Genomic DNA, 21,862 nt, shown 5'->3' with positions numbered 1-21,862 from the left:
ATGACCTTCCTCCAGTATCATCGATACTGTGTTCTCAAAGGTCAAGCAAGGTTCCCCTCTGTGTTCCTCACATTCACCATTTCCTGCTCAATTTTCCTATATTGACTGTACATAGAGAAATTCAATGTTGAAGTTTGATTTCCAAGTGCGGGAAAATAAATTACAAATAAAAATAATTTTAATATTAATCCCTTCGTAACCATCATGTTCCAAGCTCCAGCCATAAAACGGCCTCAATCTATCTTATATTACGAGTCAATACTACTATATATTCAATCTATCTTATCTTATATCTCCTCGTTCACTGCCGACCCACGCGCGGCTTCGTCCGCTTGAACTTACTCTTATATTATAGTAGTTTTTAAATAAAAAGAATCAAATGTCCATACTCACAAACTTTCACATTAATAATATTAGTATGATTTTTAAGAAAATAAAACTTGTTTAATAATTGATTATTAATGTTTTATTACAGAAAATAATATAAAAACCAAAATGAAATATCGTAAAACATAAATTAGTTAATCGAAATATAATTACAAAAGTCTTAACCTAATGGCACTAATAATACGATTCAAATATAATAATTTTTTTTAAAAATTAGAAAAGAAACACTTAATAAAAAGAAATAATTTTATGTGAATTTCAAAAATAAAGGCAGTTTTTCTTAAAATCGATTCTTACATTGATACATTGATTAGTAAAATGGATTTTAAAATTTTATTAATTATATTTGCACTGGATATATAAAAAAATATAATAACATAAAAAGTTAGATTTTTGGAATAGTTTTGGAATTTCGTTTGAGTTTTTTATTTTTATTTTTATATGAATATAAAAATTTAAAAAACACTCCAATGTATGAAAAAATGTATAGCATTCAAAACAAGTTTTCGAATTATTTTGTTACTAGTGCAAATATAAACAATAAATAATATTTGACTAATAAAAATGCTATACTGAAATAAATGACAAAAATGATAATCAATAAAATATATATAATAAATGTATTTGAGCTATATTTATTATAATAAAAATTGAGCTTATAGAAATTAATTTAAAAAAACGCATAAAATATTAATTTTGCTTATATTATAATCATAAAATAGACAGTTATGAATGGATAAGTCTATATTTATTTAATTCACATTTAAAAAATAATGTTGTACTTATACTTTTTTATACAATACAACATCATAAAATGGACGGACATCGTTAACCATTCAGCCTTACATTTTACAATTAAATACTATTATTATTACATTATTAATAACATAATATATAATATGCTACTTACTAATTATAATTATCATTTTAATGAAGTAAAAAATATACCACTTTCATTTCGAATTAAAATGTAAAAGAGTGTGTCTGTATATGCGAAAGAAATTCTAGATTCCAGCCGTGGCAGGGATTATACAAAGAGTGGAATTATACTGCGACAGGTTGTAGATTCGATTCCTACTCGAGGTAATGAAATATTTAATATTTTATTTTCTCGCTCTAAAAACAAGAAAGCTAAATAATAAATCCTTTCAATTTCATATATGTTTACCTAATTAGGTTATTTTTTTTACCTTAAATACATGTTTAAGTAAATATTTGAGCATTTTTCTATCACTTTTGAATGATAAATATGGAATGTATCAGTATTATTTATTTAGAATATTTCCAGTACGGTCAACGAGTCGTGAAGAAAAATTCTAAAATCAAATCTACGCACGCTGTCTACAACTAATTGCAATGCGGCCACGACTTATCGATTATACTGTAAATAGCTTTTAGTATTATATTACAGAAGTAATTTATTCCATATTAACTTTTGTAATAGATAAATAAACGTTTTTTCATAGAGAATCTTCTTAATATAAAAAGAAATATTATTTTAAGTAAAAGGCCCTAAATGTTATAATTATTTCTTACAGATCACAATATAAAAATTACAATATATGGATATTTGTGTATTTTAAATGCCAAAATTCTTATAATTACTATTATTAGGGCACTTGGATAGTACCAAAGAACGCGTTCAAATCCAAAATTTAATAATACTTTTAATATAACATTATTGCGCCATTTACTTTTTCTTCCAAAGCCGGCGCTACAGTGTCCAAGTCTCTTGAATCAGCAGCCGCTATTAAAATACATATGTTGTTTATAAACGCTGTTATTGTAGCTGCTACTACCAACCTGGAAATAAAATATAAAAAATAAATAAATACCGAGTGTCCAGTCGTGAGGCAGAGGCACAAGCGTGCGACTGACAACGTTACAGGTTGTGGGTTCGATTTCCATTCGAGGAAATGTTTAATATTTTCATTTCATCGCTCTGGTCCACACAAGGCCCTGGAAAAGCGCGGCCACGCCGCACTCAACACGCAATGCCGCCAGAATTTGGCGAAAACGTAAGTGTCTTAATGGTAATGAAGTGTCTTAATTACTTTCCCAGGTCCCCTCTGCCTACGCTGCTACATGGGTGATAGAGCGTGAAGCTACACACAAACTGTATAAAACGTGTAAAATAATATTCCTTACCAAAAAGACAATCCCAAATCGGCTGTCATATCCGACGACCAGCCGTTCGCCAGGTCCTCGTCAGACATAACGTTGTGCTGGAGCCTCAGGAAGAATTCCGTTAGCCATACCGCTATTGCGCCTAGCGTGAACAGTACTGGAATGTAAAAGGAAATAGATTTTTAATAAAATTTAGAGTAATCTAGGAAATAAATATTAAGAGAGTACAATGTAGTAAGGTACCTACTAAGTTATTTATTCTAAATTTAAAACCACCGGCCTTTAAAGTGGAGAAATAGGCGCTTATTGAAGGAAGCTTAGTGAAGAGGTGAGGTGGTTGATACACCTGGTATTTTGTCATTCGTAACGGTCGGCAAACGGTTTACAAATTACCAAAAATACACAAAACACAATATTTACATTTCAAAATATCTAAAATGCGGAGAACTTCTCTGTGCCAATATGTTTTGCGAGATAAAATGTGAAGTTTTAAAAAATAACAAATAGTAAAATAAAGGTAAATACCTTTATTTTACTACTACCTACTTACCCACAGCGCCATTACATATCAACAAAGGTCGCGGCGAACACCTGCTCTTCGCTGCGGAACCTAACGCGGCGAGCACGCACGCGCCTACAGAGGATGCTAGCGCCACGGCTAGTTGCGCAGCCGTACCACACCAGGCCCAACGCCGCGCTGGGTGGTTACCCGCTTTTACTGGAATAGAAATATATTTCGTATAAGTATAAGAACGTAATATTAAGACACTCCATTGTACATATTCACCCCTATTGGAAAACAATTTAAATATACCCACATTAGGGATAATGCCTACAACTAACCGCGTCTACCGATATTATTGACACTAATATTTCATATGCAGTTCCAAATTTTATATTTTTTTTATTTATACGAATATAGGAAAACGTCCTATTTAAAGTTCTTTCTACTTTCCCATAAAAAATCTTTTCCATTAAAAATTATAACAAAATAAAATAAATATAGTTGAAATTATCAACTTTTGGCTCCAGTATTGGGTGGGAAGAAACGGCAGTGTCTAAATAGTAACGGAGTGACTTTTCCAGGTACTTTCTGCTTACCCTGCTAAGTATGGGAAACAGTGTGAAAATAGAAAAAATATAGTTAAAAAGTTCATAGAACTTACTGCTAAAAACATGATATCTCCATCCAAAACTATGATTCAACATCTTATGACCTTCGAAGAGGCCAAAACTGATCCTGCCTTCAGATTTGGGGTACGATAGGATCCTCGCTCTAGCATCCACCCAGTGGTTAGTGCCCAAGGACGCCACTATCAATGCTATACATAAACATGATCCAAAAAATGTCGCAAAAATCATGGAACGTTTAAATAAATTTAATTTCATTTTGATTTTTTCCTCTTGTTTCTTTTTTCTCGTATATTACATTTCAGTTTCTGTTTTACCACGTTTTCTACTAAACGTTCTTAGTTCATTGTGGCTTGTCATAACAGTGTCTCCTTTCCCACGCCAAAGAAGTCTGTAACAATATAGAAAATATTTAATGGACGCTTTAAATGTTGTCAATATAAAGATGATAGATTTGTATGGAGTATTATGAGAATTGATTTGAATAAATAAACAATGGCACGGCATCTGCCTGTCAACGCAATGGTTGTGGGTTCAATTGACTCTCGGAAGAATTGTTTATTTTTATTTCTTCACTCTGGTGGCAGAGTAAAATGGAGGTATAAATTTAAATAAATATCTCATGGGGATGAATGAAAGTGTGGTTGAATGGGGATCGAATCCACAACCAGTCGGTTTTACAGTCACACTTTTTGTCCCTGCGCCGCGACTGGCCTCGTTTTACTATTTAATACATATTCTATCACATAACGCAGTTAACACAGATCAAGTGGCACTATACATAATATAGGAAAAGGAAACGACAACATTCTTTTACCTATAAAATGTAGGTGGATTGGTCTTATGCAAGTTTTTCTCTTCTGATGTAAGTGGTACAGGTGGTCTCTCTATGTATGTACGTGCTTTGGTTTGTTCATAGCTCAATCAATACATACATATTACATATAAAAGAAATTAAAGTGTTTGTCTGTGATTTCAAAATAACTGTGTTTTTCCAAGTGCATTAATTTACACGATACCAAAACACAAAAGAACAATTTAAAATGTTTATCTGTATGTCTAGAAAGACATACAGATTAACATACAGATTAGCCCGGACAAACAGAAGTTTGTCCGGGCTAATCTTCGAAATAGTTGAGCTCATTTTTATGGGACTAATAAAATAACTGGGAAAGATAGAGGGGGTTGTGGAGTAAAATATAGGCTACTTTATATCTGCGCGCACCCACCGCCTATTCGATAATTTTTACAAGCAAATACAAATAAAATTTCAAAATATTTAAATTATGACGTTACAAGCTAACCTAATAAAAGCGTTAAAAGTTATGGCATTCTTCTAACTAAACGAATCAATAAAAATATAAAAACTGAAGTAATAATAATGTGATACCACAAGGAGACATCTTGTTACATGACACTCAGGCACAAGGTCTAAGCAAACTGCTTTAGAAATGTATATTGTAATATTATTTTATTATATCTATAATATAAATTATTAAAGAGATGAAACGATCAGAAAATGTCGAAGCCGTCGTGATAAAATGAGCATCTGACTGTAAGCGTGACGGTTGTAGGTTCGATGTCCATTCAGGGAAATTATTATATGCAAATAATTTTTATTTTCCCGCTCTAGTAAAACGTGACAAAGCGCGACGAGGATAACCGACGTTTTACACGGCAGAAATGATGAACGGAGTGTCTTAACACTAGATTCCCTCCGACTGAAAAGGTAAAAATGATGAGATAGATGAGATCTGCCTCTACAACATAAATTACTTAGTACCTACACAACATCTCATTATTACAGCAAAATAAATATCTTTAGTGTTATTACAAAAGTACGTAGGTAGGTACGTGAGATTTGACAAACTACGACCACGTACATATACGAGTATACATAAATACGTCTCAATAACAATTTAAAATGCTAATATTATTCAAGGCAACTTTTTTTGATTTTGGACTTCTATATAAAAGGAAAAAATCTTTTCTTAACAGAAACTGCTCATTTTACAAAAATATCCTACTTTGAGATCCGTTAAGGGGTTTTACATTTTATACCGCATATAGCAAAATAAGAGGAAGTCAAATGTAGTATAGGACCTATAGGTCAAGGTCATGAAAGTTAAATATTCTCGGACTTCTACTAACTACTAGTAATTAGTTTCTAAATAAACAAATAGCATACAGCCAAATGATTAATTACTGTAATGTCGTTCTATTAACACGGTGACATTTAAACGCGATTACTCTTCATAAATATTAATGTTTACATTTCTTGTAACTATGGTAGTTTACTTCATTGGATTTTTTATTACTAAATGTATAGGTATTATAATGGAAAAATAAATAAAGTAAAAATCAAATCTACTTACACCTAAATCAAATAAACAATTTTTTATAGACTTGAAAAGAACGGAATATAAATAGAACTTCCTAGTTCACTGTGAAACTAACGTTTATTTTAATAAAAAAAAGGTGCACAATCCTGCGAATGCTAATAATAGTTATTCTTCCTCTTGTATTGTAGACTGCGGACGATGAGAAATATTCAAGATGGAATGCCTCAGATATGTACAGTTAGTTACTTAAGGCAGAAATAACTTAAGGTACCTACCTACTGATATTTACATTATTTATATAAATAAGTCAAAGTAAACTAAACGCTGACTGTAGTTAAGAAAATTATATAACATCGTCAAAATAAAATATTCGTAAAAAAATAAAAAGAGAAAAGTTTTATATTTATACACCAATCTAGAGAAACTAGTTCCTTCTCATTTTCCGCCCAATTTTTAAGACATTATCTGTTGAATATCGAAACTCTACGCTGCGCTATATTTAAATAGAGACACACAGAAATATAGATAGGAAGGTACCTAAATTAATTACTTAATAAATAATATAAATGGTACAAATAGAAGCTCACCACTTCACCATATAAAAGAATGAAGACAGCAAGTAAAAGCATAGTAAAGTGTACGGGCGCGTACACTAGCCTACTATTAGCGTTCTTAAACGTTAGTGCGTGTGATTTCACTTATAAAATCGTGTCAGAATCACTTATCTTATACTCGTATCTGTAACGACGCTCAACGCACACTGTAAAATATCTCTTAAGGAATAATGAAAGTACCTACTGTATGAAAGTGTATATCGCCTTTATCTTTTCGAATTTCGTAATAATTTAAAATGTTGTTGCTTAATTATAATTAGTTTTTTTTTAGCTCTTCACGCTCTATCTTAGATAGTTCGATAAATTAAACACCTGATCGTTTTTATTTTCTTACTTTCACGCTGTTCTCCGTACATAGCAGGTAGGGTAGGCAGGCTACAGTTGCACGCATATGCCTCTGCGCCACGAGTGGGCTAATTCCTATCACATACTCTATTTTACTTATATATAATATGGTAGGTTTGAACCGTATTCGGGAAAATTCATTATTTAAAATACGAGTATATCACTCTGGCGAAACAAAGCGCAACTGTGAGTTCCTCTACTGCAATATCTCGAATTGTCTTGACTCTGTCTATCCCGCCATATGCGGGATACAGCGTGAAACTAAAAAAGGAACCTATTATTCAACACACACAAGCCTTGTACAAGTTCATATATACATCGACACGTAACGGCCGTCACGGTAGGATGAGCTCGAGCGCACCGGCTCCCGCTGTCGCGTATTATATTGGTGTGTGAAGGTCATTGTGGACATATGCCTTTAAATGACCAAATGATCAAACAATGTTTGATATGAAATTTAAGTTTTTGAGTTTGTTAATGTTATAAGTTCGTTGAGTTCCGCACTCAATACAAAATGTCTCAAAAATTGTGCAGAAAGTTTGAAACTAATTGTCTACCCTGGTTTTCTTTGCCTAGACGGGTATCTATAAGGGAATTACAGAGTGATTTACTATCGTGCTATCAAATCCTATACAAAGCTCTTCCTTTAGGTACTGATATTGTCAGACGAAAGTACTGGAATTAGAAAGTCAAAATTCATCTTGTAGTGTTGGGAGTCGAATGAGACACTAAGAGAGGATTCGTCAATATTGTTACGGGAACGGAAAAGGGAATTTTAGAGTAGAATAAAAACGAACTAACAGGCCACTAGTTACATATCAGAACTTTTTAAAAACAACTATTTACAGTTAAAAAATTTAAAAACAATAAACATAAAATATAAAACCGACTAATGACCGTTAAGCTGCATCGTAAAATGTTATAGCTCGAAATGCTTTGGAATACTTCTGTTACAGCCCGTACATAATCAATCTTATAAACAATGCTTTGCATTCGGTTCCTCTTCTATTATTTTTAATGTCGAGAGAAGAAATTATTGGCATTTCTCTGCTCTATCAATACAAAGCGCATCGTTGAGTTCCGTTACTGAAAACATAATGTATCGAATTCGGGCGAAAAGCGGAGAGCATAATGTTTATACACTGAATCCGCTACATTTACCCAAAGAAATACAGCGAAAAGACGAAGAAAAAACTAAAATTTTAATATAAACTTAACATTTGTACAATGTGTTAAACTATCTAACATTGAGACAGAAACGTGATCTCTCACAAATTGATTACCGCCTTGAACTGATAGCCTGAATAGTCTTAGGCATTTGATATTATCATTTCTATTCAATATTCGAGATTTTGCGTAACGTGAGTTTTGAATACTAAACGATTGTAGATAACTAGCGTGCTTATAACAAGTTAGAGATTGCGCACGTCTGGATCTCGAGATATTTATATTATTTTCTTCTTAGGTCTTCTTAGGTTATTTTATTATTTTCTTTTTAAGCTGTATTCCGTACTTAGCAGCGGTATACAGATGGTAACAGCTACCTAGTGGTAACTGGTAAGACACCGCTCCCTTCGCGCTATATAATTTTTGAGACATTGCGTGTTGAGTGGCGGACCTCAACGCCGCGCTTAGTCTTGTTACCAGTGAGGGAAAATGAAAATAATATATATTTCGAAAACAATATATATTAATCAATATCCAAATAAGTATTATGAAACAAAATTGTTTGTTCATTTCAACCATCACTATTCTCTTGTTTATTGTTCGGGGAATTTAAATCCAATTGACATTATTAGTTATTTCCAATAGGCAACGCTTACAGCAAATTAAAAATATTTTATGAATATTAGTAAGTAATGACGCATTTCAATGTTAAAATATTTATAGGTTACGCTAAAAGTGCGGTAATAGCTCGATACATACATACAAATATTAATGAAATCGGTTAATAAAAAAAAAACATATAGCAACCGTATAAATTAATTAATTATTTACATAATATATAAAATTCACCACACCAGCCTCTTTCAGCCTATTGACCTAAATAATTAAAGTTAAAAACCAACAACGGTTTAAATCGATAATTTTTAACTGTTACGTTAACCGTAGACATAACCAAGCGTGGACGAACGTGATGTATGGAGATAACTGTCTATGGAGTAATATATGAGATTTATGTAATGGATTTACGGATTAAATGACTAAAAATTCTGTATTCTGGTCTTGTGGGTCGTTTAACAAAAAAATGCTTGAAATTCCTTGATAATTAATGTTCTACAATTAAAGATTATAACAAAATTATGTTACAAAAATCTCTGGTGGCGTAGTGGGATAACGTCTGCCTGTAAACACGACGGTTGTGAGTTGGACTCGCAGGAATAACATATTTTTAACTCCTAGCTCTGATAATAAGACTAATAATAACACTAAAAAAATCCTGTTCCTATAGGAATTTCGGAAGCTGAACCATAAAAACCCTACGTCTAAAACAGCTAAAATAAAATGGGATTAGGAAGATGACTAAAATCACGTTAGATATGATCTATTAACGTATGTTCAATGTCACAGCGGCTCATTAGAATATTTAACACATAATCTGTCTCGTTACCATACGTTTGTGCCAATAAAAAAAACGTGATATTCACAGTTATAATATACTATATGTTAAACACGATGGGTCGTGAGTTTACATACTGCTTGATGTCATCTATACTTCTATACTGGTAGCACAAAGCTTCTTTTTTTAGATTAATTTCCTGTCACGTAATATCTGGAAAAATCGTCATAAGAAGGAAATAAATATGAGCACGAACCACTTCTGTTTCCTATAAACTCTTTATCTCGTTATTATTACAATTTCTTTGCTTTACGCTGTTTCCTGCACATAGATGAAAGAAAGGGTGGTGGTGAGGAAGGCAGAGGAAATCTGGGAACCAATTAAAAATTTTTTTACATATTCAAAGTACTATTCCACACTTCCGAAAGAAAAATACTTTTTAGACCGTCCAAGCTTGGACTGTATCCAAAGAGGCGCGGGTTCAAATCCCATTACGTTAATTTTTTTTTATATATTTTCTAAAACGTATTTAACCTATTAAGAAGTATGTTAGTAGGTTCCCAAGAACGGAGTGATGTTCCCACAAGACACTTTGTTCACCTTTTCCCTTACTTATTACATTACGCTTATCGTTTAAATGTACCCAAATGTATGTACCTGCAATAAGTATCATACACAGCTATTAGCTATTTCTATTTGACAATGCGGGCGGAGACGCAGGTCATAGCTAGTTATTATATAAAATAAATATTACCAAAGCTCACTAAGAGTCAACATAATCAAGTTATTAGTCACCCAACCGGTTGATTTATCAATGTGTCGAAAATCTAAATTGACTAATACTAAATACTATAGAGTTAGTACCTAACTTGTGTAACTTAGATCTTTTACGTGGATTATTTCGTAATACTCTACACTTCAACCTCTTCATTAGAGCTTATTTATGAGAACGAGTGTGTGAGCATAGACTGTATTTGTATAATTATTTCAAAAATGCAAGTCATTAAATATAATAAAAAATATATATATTTTTAGGCTTCACCGCCTTAAGGAATGTGATGATGGCTGTAGGTGTAGCCAGCACATAGTAGTAAAAAATTCGCAATATGAAAAACTCAGTAACAAAGAGAAAACTAAAATAAAATTTAAAAAATAACAATCTTTTATATAACATTTAAAATAACAAACGAGAGTTTGAAAACATTATATTTTCAGATATATATTTAAATGACTCTACCTCATTTGAATATCAACATAACATTAAACGACCTCGCTTATAAAATTTCCCTTCGAAGCCCATAATTCTTAAGAGCCGTGTCTATTTACATACTATAGTGCAATTCGAAAGTGAATTAACATACAACATACATACATAATGCCATTTAAATATGCATAAGTCTATTGTTCGTCGCTAAAAGAAATTATATCAATTGCGTATGTTCATAAAAAACTGGCCTAACTTATGTTTGTCAATAACTTACAATGATATTTTTTAAGTAATTTTAATTTTCGATTTAGAAAAGGTTCTCTATTTTCCATAAAAAAGATTTATAGTTTTCGCGTTTATACATTTTTAATGAATGTTTGCAAACCCGACTTTTCAAACACAAAGACGGTTTCTTACACTGGGCTCTCTCTCTCTCTCTCTATCCATCTTATAGGGAAAAAGGGTGCAGCTGCAAAAAAAATCTTTAAGTTAGGTCACTTTCCCTCCAACTCGATTGTGGTCGGCGAAATTTAGCCGCTTTCGATTCTAGAAGCGTGGCAATCAAAATTGTTTGGTGCGACGCGACGGCCAAATTACCGAGTTTTCTCTCGTAAATCGCGCCGATTACGTGGAGGTTAAAGATACAATGAGATAATACGCCTTGTGAAGCAAATAAACATCGTGGTTACGTTTCTAATGTACTTTATTACAGATAATGGTAGCGAGTTCGAATAAAACAATTCGGACATAGCAGGATAAACACAGGGAACGTGGGAACCTAACTTTAAAACTCTCCGTACTCTGTCTCTGAATGAATGCAAGCACTATGAGGCTGCCTGTGAGGAACTCGACGACTGTAAGGGCGTCCCCTGCGGGACTCGAACCTCGGCTTGCGGCCGTAGAGTTCCCGCACCGCAGGACCAGTATATTGAACTGATTTTTGTAAGCTGACGATATGCTCGGGGCTCGCTCCACTACCGTCGCGGGTCGGCCCGGCATTGCAGTGCCGCCGGGATCGGCCCACAATAAAATACAAATAAACAAAAAAATACTTACAAGTTATAATATATTATAGTCATCCTCTGATCATGCCCTCTTAATAATATCATAATTCATATGCAATGCATTGTCATAAATAATAAATATCCTTTAAAAGATTCAATTAAAATTAACCTTCAAAACAATAGGGAGAATCGAAACCTCATTCCACAATCGTCACATTTACTTTCAGATTCAAAACGACGTCGTCAACATATGTGTAAAATGATTATCTAAACATAAAGTTTTCTACATTGTAACTAAAGACGTAAGAATACTTTCAAGTAGCGTGAATAAACTTGTTTGACACAGATAATTCAGCCGAGTCAGGGCTCTTAGGTACTAGAGGCCATCGTGGCCCAGGGGCAGCGTGCGACTGTAACCGCGACAGGTTATGGGGTTCGAGCCCTATTCGAGAAAACGAAAATATTAACGATTTCAGTTTCTCGCTCTGGTAATCGGGCAAAAAAAAGCGAACAAAAAGTTGAGTTAGGTTTAAAGATATTTATTTCTCAAAAAAGACTTTACAGTCACTTACATGAGATTTGTGTAATTAATGTTTACAAATTTAAAAAGTCAGTCTTAATACTTGCAAAATATTCTTCATTCTTGCTTCTTCTTACTTCATTTAACTTAGTACAATAAGGTAGAAATTTATATAATATTAATTACTAGAGGGTAGAAATGTTATTTTAGTATAAAGTTGTAGTTACAATGAGTTATTTTATAATATTTTTATAGTAACATTCTATATTTGTATTTAAGATAGTTTATGAAATTATATTAAGATAATTTAGATTTAATAAGTATTTAAAGTATAAAGAGTTAATACCAGCAAGCCATTATGATAGAAATTATATATAACAAATTTTATAAATATTCCGAATAATTTGTATGAATATGTTTAAATAATTTAGATTTAAAAACATTATGAGTTACATATCATTTAGAAAAATACGATAAGGTTAACGAAGATTACAAATGACTTTTGAATTTAAAATAAACGAAGAAAGTGTATAATTTATTGTGACGATATTGTAAACTTGCATTTCAATTGAATGAAGTTATGCAAAAAAGAACCAAGCAAGTCTACTCACTGCAAGTACTACTAATGTAGTACTTCGATAGAAATAGTAAAAAAAAGGAATGAATTATGTAATGTTTTAATTCCTCAGCTCTGGTAACACTACTAAAAGCAGCGATGAGTTGACTACTTAACACCTAATGTCTTGAATTCAGCAGAAGGTATGGATGGAGGTGTCTCCACATTAGGTTTCCTCTGCCTACCCTGCTGTGTTATATTACCCGAATTAAATAATAATCATCTATATTTTATGAAATTTACTTAAATAAAATTATTTTTATTATTTTACAGGACCTATTGAAAGGATTAATTTAGACTAATAAAAAAGAATATTATAAATAAATAGCTATATATTATAGGTATAATTGAAGTCACAAATGCAATACGGAAGAAGCAGAAGGTTTTGCTTCTTCCATATTGCATTTGTGACTTCAATTTTACTTAAATAAAAATAAAAAACGAAATCATTGATAGAGCTTGAAGATGACATTAGTTACGGCCACAATTACAGCTCGATATTATAATTGCTGTACCTATTCTAAAATGTTTTGATGAAGTTAAGCCGGTACATGACCGACGTTCGCTTCGCTCGCTGTAATGATCAATAAAAAATCTTTTTAAGATAACGATATCTTTTTCTTTTATGTTTAAAGCACTAACGGAGGACAGTGTTACATGTTTCTATCTGCCCGCATATTTTTTCTTCACGCTGTATCCCGCATAGGTATAGGAGGATAGCCGCAGGGAAAATAATGTTTAGACACTCCGTTCCCCCGCACCGACCAATTTTCAAAATATTGCATGTGGAGTGGCGAGGGTCACCACCGCGCTTTGCCTCGTTACCAGAGTAATGATAAAGGAATAATTCATTCCAAGTAGTAACAAGAGATTCAAAAAGAAAAGAATAAATAAAGAGGAATTCTAAAGGTTTTTTTATGTAACAAACCTTATATAAACTTCCGTAACAACGTGAGGGTATCGATACACAAGTCTAACAATAGTGACTCGGAACAATACGTCTACGTAATACTTATTCTTACAAAATATGATGAAAATTTGATTGGGACTAGTTGCAAATAAGATGGTTAGTTAAATAGTGCAAGTTAGGTAAACTGTTTAGAGTTTCATTTGTCAATGTAAGCAAAAAGATGAATTGTGAAATAATGTATTTGAATAAATAAAGATGACGTGTAGTCAGTACCACTACAACACGATGCATATTACGATTTTTTATTATTAATATCATAAAAACACTTCACTCTATTTATTATTAGAGTAATGGGAAAACCTCACACTCGACTCCCATAAAAGCTATCGAGTACAATCAAGCAATTAAAACGAGATGTTAATTTCTTTACGTGTTTCATATAATAAGGAGGTATTTGTACTATGTACCAACATTTTCCCTGTTCACTTTCTAGCATGCACTGGAGTCAGTGACCCGATAATAATATCGATATTTTTTATTTTTCAGCTGGAACCTGGAAATATCTAGTGTTAAGACACTCCGTTGCTGTTCCCCACGCACTGACGAAATATTAAGACATTATGTGTTGAGAGGCGGAACTCAACGCCTAGAGGACTTTTCGAGATTTTTCTCTATTATTTGACTTTGACTTTCACCTTCCATTTTTTACTGCTAATAATCGTAAAGCCATAATATACATATATGTATCAAAAGTATGTACAAATAAAAATACAGGCATTGTTTAATATAGCTTATTTTTGGTGTGTTGTCAAATGAGTTCTTCTTAATTTTTTTATGACATATGCCCAGGTGTAAAGATGACTTTTGATTATTATAATTTATTTGGAGTTTTAAATTTACAATGATAAAAAATGTTTATCGAGGGAAATAACATAACTGAGAAGTGTCTGTCTTTATGTAATAAAAGATGATGATTATCTGTTCAAATTATATTTTAGTTTATCTTTACTTGGTAGAATGAATGACAAAAATGATGTTGTTAATTCTATAAATATGATATATTAATTTTTAAGATAAAACTTTACAAATAAAGCAGGAGATAGGAAAATACTGATTTTAAAATATATTCTATTTTCAGTAAATTATATTGTACAAAGTGCGAGTAATCACTCTTATTAGTATAGATTATATCAATAAGAGTATTGAAAGTAACAGTTGAAGCTAAGGACTGAACAAGATAAAACAAAATAAAAATTAAAGAATATATAAAAAGAAAAAAAGTATGTATGTTTTATTAAAACTAGTTTTAATAATCTTAATGTATAATTCTGACCCAAAGGAAATAGTTTTTATACACAATTTGTTTCATTTAAAACATGTAAAGTAATTTATAATAACAACTATACTGTTTACTTTTTTCTTAACTTAGTATAACATATTTATTAATGAATTAATGAACAAAAAAGTACTAACCAATATGTAAAGTAAAGCCATTATGTTAATTAATTTAAAATGTAATGAGACACAATTATTTAAATAGTATTATTAAATAGAATAGCTATTTGTTTTTAATTATTCTAAATTGAATATTCAATTAGGACAGTAGATAGCTAATTTATATAATAAAAGTTAGTTTAAAAATTTTATTCTCATATAGTATGATAGATAGAGGGAACCTAGTGTTAAATATTCTGTTTCCCTGGCACTGCTCAATTTTCAAAACATTATGTGTTGAGTTGAGGAACTGTGCTTTGAATAGTGGGGAAAAAAACATAAGCAAATGTTCCCAACTCTTTAAATATATATGTCAAATGTCAATATTAATATCAAATTTCAATTTTAATTTTTACTCAACTAATTCACTATTAAAAATATGAGCCTTTTCTAATCTTATCTCAAACTGAGCAAACATTGCAATTGTGTGTACTAATTGTAGCCATGGAATGTTGTGAGAAGCTGCGGTAATGGAGTAAGATATCTATTGTTTTTCTTCATTATATTTTACAAAGCATTTCATGTTAATGATTTTGCATAAATTTTATGTATATTATTATTTAAATTATTAAAATAATTTTTAAATTTATATTAATCGATATTATATAGCTATAAACATAACTGCTCCATAGAACTTCTAATAAAAAATATATTGACTTAATTTTCTTTTAATATTTACACAGATAAAGAATACAATCAGTAATTTGCATAATTTAGACAAAAAGTTGTTATCCTCTCCCCTTACCTGTTAATTAAGCTTTGACACGGCCTTGTTTCTTCAAGCAGGATGTAAACTTTTAATATTCACACACGATCACTAACACAACAATCTTTTACATCGTATAAAAGACTTGTATATTTATAATTTTCAATATATTTTCATTTGAGACGTACGTTTAACATATTTTCACACAAATTTAACTTAAAGTCACGTTTTTAATACATTTAATTGTATAATTTCTAAAATTCGTGGCGTATTACAGTATACAATTTACAAGTGAAGTGACACACAAACAGCTGCCAACCTGACACTGAACGTCAAACGTCATTAATTCCCCACCTTTAGCTTTGATTTTGAAGGTGCTTAATGACAGGTAGATTAAAATGTAGATTATATACAAGTAAATTGTATTTTTAAAAAAGTAGTGATATTATGTTATAAAAGTATATTATTATATTAAGTAGAATTGTATATTCTCTTTGCACTTTCATACGATAGGAACGAGAAATAAAGATAAGATTATTACTCCTAGTTTTCGCCTCCAAAAAGTTAATAAATCTTTTATGGGGCTGAGTATACGTGTATATAATAAAATTCCGCAGTGTATTCTTTGTTTGTCACTTCCAAAAATATCTGTAAAAAAATTCTATCAAGTAAAGCTTATTACACTGTTCAAGAATATTTAGAGGATAAACATGTATGGAATTAATGTCTATTGAATGTCATGCTGGATAGCTGCCAGGTTATGTAATTAATTATACCATTAACTTTGAAAAGAGCAACTGTTGAGTTTCTTGCCGGCTCTTCTCAGCAGAACTGCCTTCCGAACCGGTGGTAGCTTTTTGTTTATATGTTCATTCGACCATTCAAAAGTCTATTTGAATAAAGAATATTTAGAATCTGAATAGTTTAAATATACTTTCTAACTATATTTTTTATAGACACGCAACTCACGCAAGACATGTGTGCTAAGAAGAAGTTTTCTTACCAGAGCGAAGAAATGATTTAATTAATTCCCCATATGGAAACAGACCCCAACTGTCGCATCTCGCATTTACTTTACAGTCAGACACTGTAACGCTGATGCCATAATGATTTCTTAGTTTCTGACAATATGAAGTGTTTGATTTGTGGTTTAGTTACATACAATTACACGTGGATTTATTTAATCCATGTCTCTTAGATATGTTGTTAGTTGTTATAGATTACCATACCATAGTATATGTTACTTGTTGATTACTTTATTAAACCTAATTAAGTGGCTGTGAAATTCTTCTCTCAGCCCCCCGAGGAGGGAGAGGGGAGACGGTTCCAGGGCTGAGCCCTCAGACTGTGGTGGTCTTTCTCCGCCTATGGCCATGGGCGCGTCGTTGGGGTGGGCCAAGGCCCTGTAGTTGTGTCCTAGGGACTGGGGGAAAGTGGAGCGGGAGAGGAGGAGCTATAGGCTGCTCGGGCGGTTGGCCCAGCCGGGTGAGACCCCTGGTAACCCAGAGGAGGCCCAGCTTAGGCGACCAGCGACCGGAGCTGCAGCTCAGGAATCGGAAGGGGGAAGGATGTCCCTCGGGAGTCAGCGTATATCCGGTGGGCGGGTGTGCCACGGTGCGATGTCTCGAATGTGAGGGAAATCCGAGACATCAGCACGGTGAAAGGCGCGGGCTGCGAGTTGTATAATTTGTTCGTCAAGCTTCTCGACGCGGAGGTCACGCTGTATGCGTTTCTCACAAATCGGGGGGCCTGTACCACATGCCGGAGTGCCACGTTCTGGGTTGTCTGTAGCAAGCGGCGTTGGTTCGCGTTGCAAAGCGCGTACCACGCCGGTGAGGCATACGTCAGATGAGGTCTGACGTATGTTTTGTAGATCGCAAGTTTGGTACGGAGAGGCAAACGGGAGCGAAGAACCGGCCGCAGAAGATGGAGGGCTACTCTTGCGGCATTTCTTGCTTTCTTGACCTGGGCCGTCATCCGTAGACCTTTGTCTATTACGACATCCAGATACGTGGCATTCGGAGTCCAGCTGATGCGCTCACCCTTTAGGACTAGCGGAGGAGGGAGCCTGTGGCACCCAAACACCATGGCCTGAGTCTTGGCCACGTTCAGCGTCAACCTCCACTCCGCTAGCCAATCCGGAAGCAAATCTAGGGCGCGCTGTAGCTTGATGGCAGCGTGGATTGGATTCAATGATTTCACCAGGAGCGCGATATCATCAGCGTAGAGCGCCAATTCCGCGCCCTGGTGGAGTGGGATGTCATCAGTGTATGTGCAGTACAGGGAAGGCGAAAGTGTACTTCCTTGCGGAACGCCTGCTTGGATATTATGGGCCTCGGACACAGCGCCGTCTACCCTCACCCGAAAGGTCCTGCCGCGGAGGAAACCGGCGAGGATCCTGAGGATGTGGTAGGGGACTCCGGCGCTAGCAATCTTCCAGAGTAGTCCGGTATGCCAGACGCAATCAAATGCGCTGGCAACGTCGAGGAAAATGGCTGCTGCGTTTTCTTTTCTATTAGTTGCTGCAGCTACAAAATGGACCACTCTCGCTATCTGCAGCGTCGTGGAGTGGCCCGGGCGAAATTAAGTAAGTATTTATGCATACCACAAGAGTATACACTTCAAAAATTTTAATTGCACGTATTATATTTCGTGAATTTTTAAAGTAATAAAGAACGAGCTTGAATTTCTTTCCTCCAGCGCCATGGCGCTGGGAAACGGCAGCTGGGCGGATGCCCTCTCGCCGTGGTTTCTGGCGGCGGCCATTACTATGACCGCGTCATTGTGGTGGGCACTAGGCCCGGTGGAGTTGTGTCTGCCAGGGCAGGCACAGTGCAGAGGAGGCAGGGGAAGGGGGGATGAGCATATGCCACCTGGGCGGTCAGCCCAGCCAGGTGAGACTCGCGGTTACCCGCGAGAGGCCCAGCTTAGGCGACCAGCGACCGAGGTGACTGCTCAGGAATTGGAATGGGAGGGAGGGGTGGGGATAATATCCCTCGGCAGGCGTCTTCTCTCGTCTGGCGGTCGGGTGTGGAGTGGCGCGATGCTATGAAGATGCAGATGGTCCGATGCATCGGCACGGCGGAATGCGTTGGACGCGAGCCGGCCGATGTGAGCCTCCAGGCTTTCCATTTTGAGGTCTTTATGGAGTGTTGAGTTAATAAAGAACCGGGAGTTTTTTGCCATATTGTGCCTTCAAAGTGAACGTAACCATAGCGAGATCTAACTTTACAACAGCGCCATCTAGTAAGTAATATATTATCATTACGGTCAAATAAGCTGCAGCTTTCTTTTTTAAATTTGTAAATAAAAAATGTCACTAACATATCTTTATCCGTGAGGCCGTCGGCGTCTGACTGTAATCGCGACGGTTGTGGGTTCGATCCCACTCGGAGCAATAAAATATTTTTATTTCATTGCTCCTCAATAATACGGCAGAAAGTGGAAAACGGAAGTATCTTGATGAGTAACAGAGTGTCTTAACAATAGATTCCCAGGTTCCCTCTGCCTACCCTACTACGTGCGGGATATAGCGTGAACAAAAAAAACATCATGTTATCAAAACAAATAAAAATCATCCATTTTAATTACTTTATGTTAAATATAATTTAATTGTTCATATATTATTGACAATTGGTGTATTTAACTACTTGCTTTCAGTGGTCTTGCACCAAAAATATTTGTACCAACTCGAACAGTTGTGGCTCCTAATTCAATCTGAAAGTTTTTTTAATAAATAATTAAAAACTCTTAACACAAAAAGGTCTAAACAGTAACAATATACATTATGAGAGGCCACCTTAAGAGGCTATCGCTTAGCTGTTGGATCAAGAACCGGATACAGAAGACAGTGTTATTTGAGACGGCGCGTATTGTGCGGAGGTTCCTCTCTCTGGAGCCCTAGCCACCGATGGCTTAGACCCTTGTCCCGCCCTCGGAAGAGTGGTTTTTTTATATTTTTAAATGTATTTTATTTTATAATAATTTATATTTAAAAATGTAAAATTGATTCACTAATTTAATAAAAGTATATTCATTACATTATGAAAATATTAATTTTAAAAGATTTTTTTTTAAACATGGCGGTGGTAGTGGTTTGAAATTCTATTTAGGGGTATTTTCATATCCTCAACAGATAACAAAGCAAAGCATAGGTGAAAAATAGATGGTATTTGGAAAACAAAATGTCAAAAAATATACATACTGCATGTTCAAAATCCGACGACATTCCCATAGATAGTTCTACTTCATGAATATCTAAGTATAATTTCTCGCAAACTTCCTTTCTACAATTGGCTAGTGTTAGAAAATCTGGGTTTGGCCCTTTAGATAGATCATAGTTGTATTGACCTATTGTCATTAAACCTTTGAAGTTTAAATTTTGGCAATTTTTTATTACATGCTCGACAAGACTTATTGCATCTGTTGGTTCAATTCCATTTTTAGCTGAAAACATTTAGTTTCTCATTAAAAAAATAAACTGTGGTAATTATAATAAGAAACTGTTTTAATGGGCTTTACACAGAGATTTTATGATTGTTATGTTGTATGGCCAAACAAGAGTTTGTCATCAAATATTTTCATTTTTCTGCTCTCATAAGACAATGTGTATTGTTGGATTTTACGTTAACACACAATGTTTTAAATTGGGGTAAAAAGCAGGCAATATAGTGTCTTAACACTAGGTGTCCTCTGTCTACACTACCAAATGGGAGATACAGTTTGAAGCAAATAAAAAATGTTGTATATCATATTTGTATACATAATAAGTTACCATCTTCTCCACTTGTATTAACCTGTACCATAATATTTAATTTCTCTTCCTCCTTTCTAAATTTAATCCATTGCTTATTCAAATTATCAGCCAACTTTTCTGAATCAACTGTTTCCATTATATATAAATTGGGTGAACTTAATAATTTATTAATTTTATTTGTTTGGCAATGACCTATAAAATGCCATCTGATATCTTTACATTTTTCAAGTATGTTAGGATCATTTGCTTTATCAGCTAGTTCATTTATGTAATTTTCACCAAAGTGCCTTTGACCAGCTTCATATGCCTCTATAATGAGTGGTATAGGTTTTATTTTTGATACGGCTACTAGTTTTGGAGCAGTTTGTGGTAAATCCTGTAAGTATATTTTTATAAAAATGTAAGTCACTTTAATTATAGGGACTGTGTTATATGTATATCATTTCAATATGAATATCTTAGAAAAGTAAAAAATAAAATTAATGTAATTTATTTTATTACTCTTACTTTGATAATATTCGAAAAAAATCCATATTAAAATTATATTTCAATGACGTTTACAAAAAAGTGAAACGTTACAGAAATAGTGAATAATGTTAAGCAAATTAACAATGTTATTTACTTTCCAATCTTTACATTGCTAAATAAAATTATAAGATCAATAAGAATTTTTAGGTATCTTTTAATTCACTTACTTTACTCCTTCTTGCCACAGCAGCCTCTATTTGAGATAAAACTGTTTTCAGTCCATACATAATGTCTATTTCGTCGGCTTTTTCACCAGACATTATTTATAATTTTACAAGAACTAACCCAAAAACTGCTGTTATCAATTGTTATCAAGATCAATGTCAAATGTTACCTAAGTCCGAATCAAAGTATACACTAGACCACAGATTCATACAAGAAAATTCTTTTTCTTTATAAATATAAAATTATGCAAAATGGTAAATAAATTATAGATGCGTTTAAATTTTATTATATGTGATAAATGCACATGTTTCGCTAATAGTACCGTAGACTTCAATAAGGTGTCTATAATATTTTTAAAATAAAAAGAACATTAGGTAAAAATACGGTACAGTATCTTTATTAAAGGTATGTCTCTCTATACATAAAGTGTAAAGTTCATTTAATAATAGA

At 33.5% G+C, this 21,862-nt stretch overlaps 2 protein-coding genes and 1 pseudogene across 4 annotated transcripts; 1 reads left to right on the top strand and 2 right to left on the bottom strand.

Annotated features, from left to right (window-relative positions):
• Positions 1–448: 448 nt before the first annotated feature.
• Positions 449–16,303, bottom strand: LOC146528225 (uncharacterized). Of its 3 annotated transcripts, none has more exons than XM_085203221.1 (5): positions 16,003–16,303; positions 3,681–4,036; positions 3,065–3,232; positions 2,536–2,671; positions 449–2,190 (listed from the first exon to the last, which is right to left on the bottom strand). In XM_085203221.1, the coding sequence occupies exons 2-5, from the start codon at positions 3,901–3,903 to the stop codon at positions 2,055–2,057; spliced, it is 663 nt and encodes a 220-aa protein (XP_085059347.1). In that variant the 5' UTR covers positions 3,904–4,036; positions 16,003–16,303; the 3' UTR covers positions 449–2,054. The 3 variants fall into 3 exon arrangements, with proteins under 3 accessions (XP_085059347.1, XP_085059345.1, XP_085059346.1); XM_085203219.1 differs by lacking the exon at positions 16,003–16,303 and adding an exon at positions 6,575–6,695; XM_085203220.1 differs by lacking the exon at positions 16,003–16,303 and adding an exon at positions 4,463–4,484.
• LOC146528226 (U2 spliceosomal RNA) lies at positions 11,625–11,742 on the top strand (annotated as a pseudogene).
• A 3,215-nt stretch (positions 16,304–19,518) lies between the features above and the next one.
• LOC146528224 (pyridoxal phosphate homeostasis protein) lies at positions 19,519–21,754 on the bottom strand. Its single transcript, XM_085202748.1, has 4 exons — positions 21,415–21,754; positions 20,738–21,095; positions 20,168–20,409; positions 19,519–19,680 (listed from the first exon to the last, which is right to left on the bottom strand). Exons 1-4 carry the CDS (start codon positions 21,505–21,507, stop codon positions 19,606–19,608), a joined length of 768 nt encoding a protein of 255 aa, XP_085058874.1. The 5' UTR covers positions 21,508–21,754; the 3' UTR covers positions 19,519–19,605.
• Positions 21,755–21,862: the final 108 nt, after the last annotated feature.

Source organism: Heliconius melpomene, chromosome 19 (genome assembly GCF_056956725.1).
Source record: "Heliconius melpomene rosina isolate 202511_hmr_F chromosome 19, ASM5695672v1, whole genome shotgun sequence".
Taxonomy (NCBI): domain Eukaryota; kingdom Metazoa; phylum Arthropoda; class Insecta; order Lepidoptera; family Nymphalidae; genus Heliconius; species Heliconius melpomene.
The sequence above is the reverse complement of the archived record's forward strand: the minus strand, read 5'-3'. Positions and strand labels throughout refer to the sequence as shown.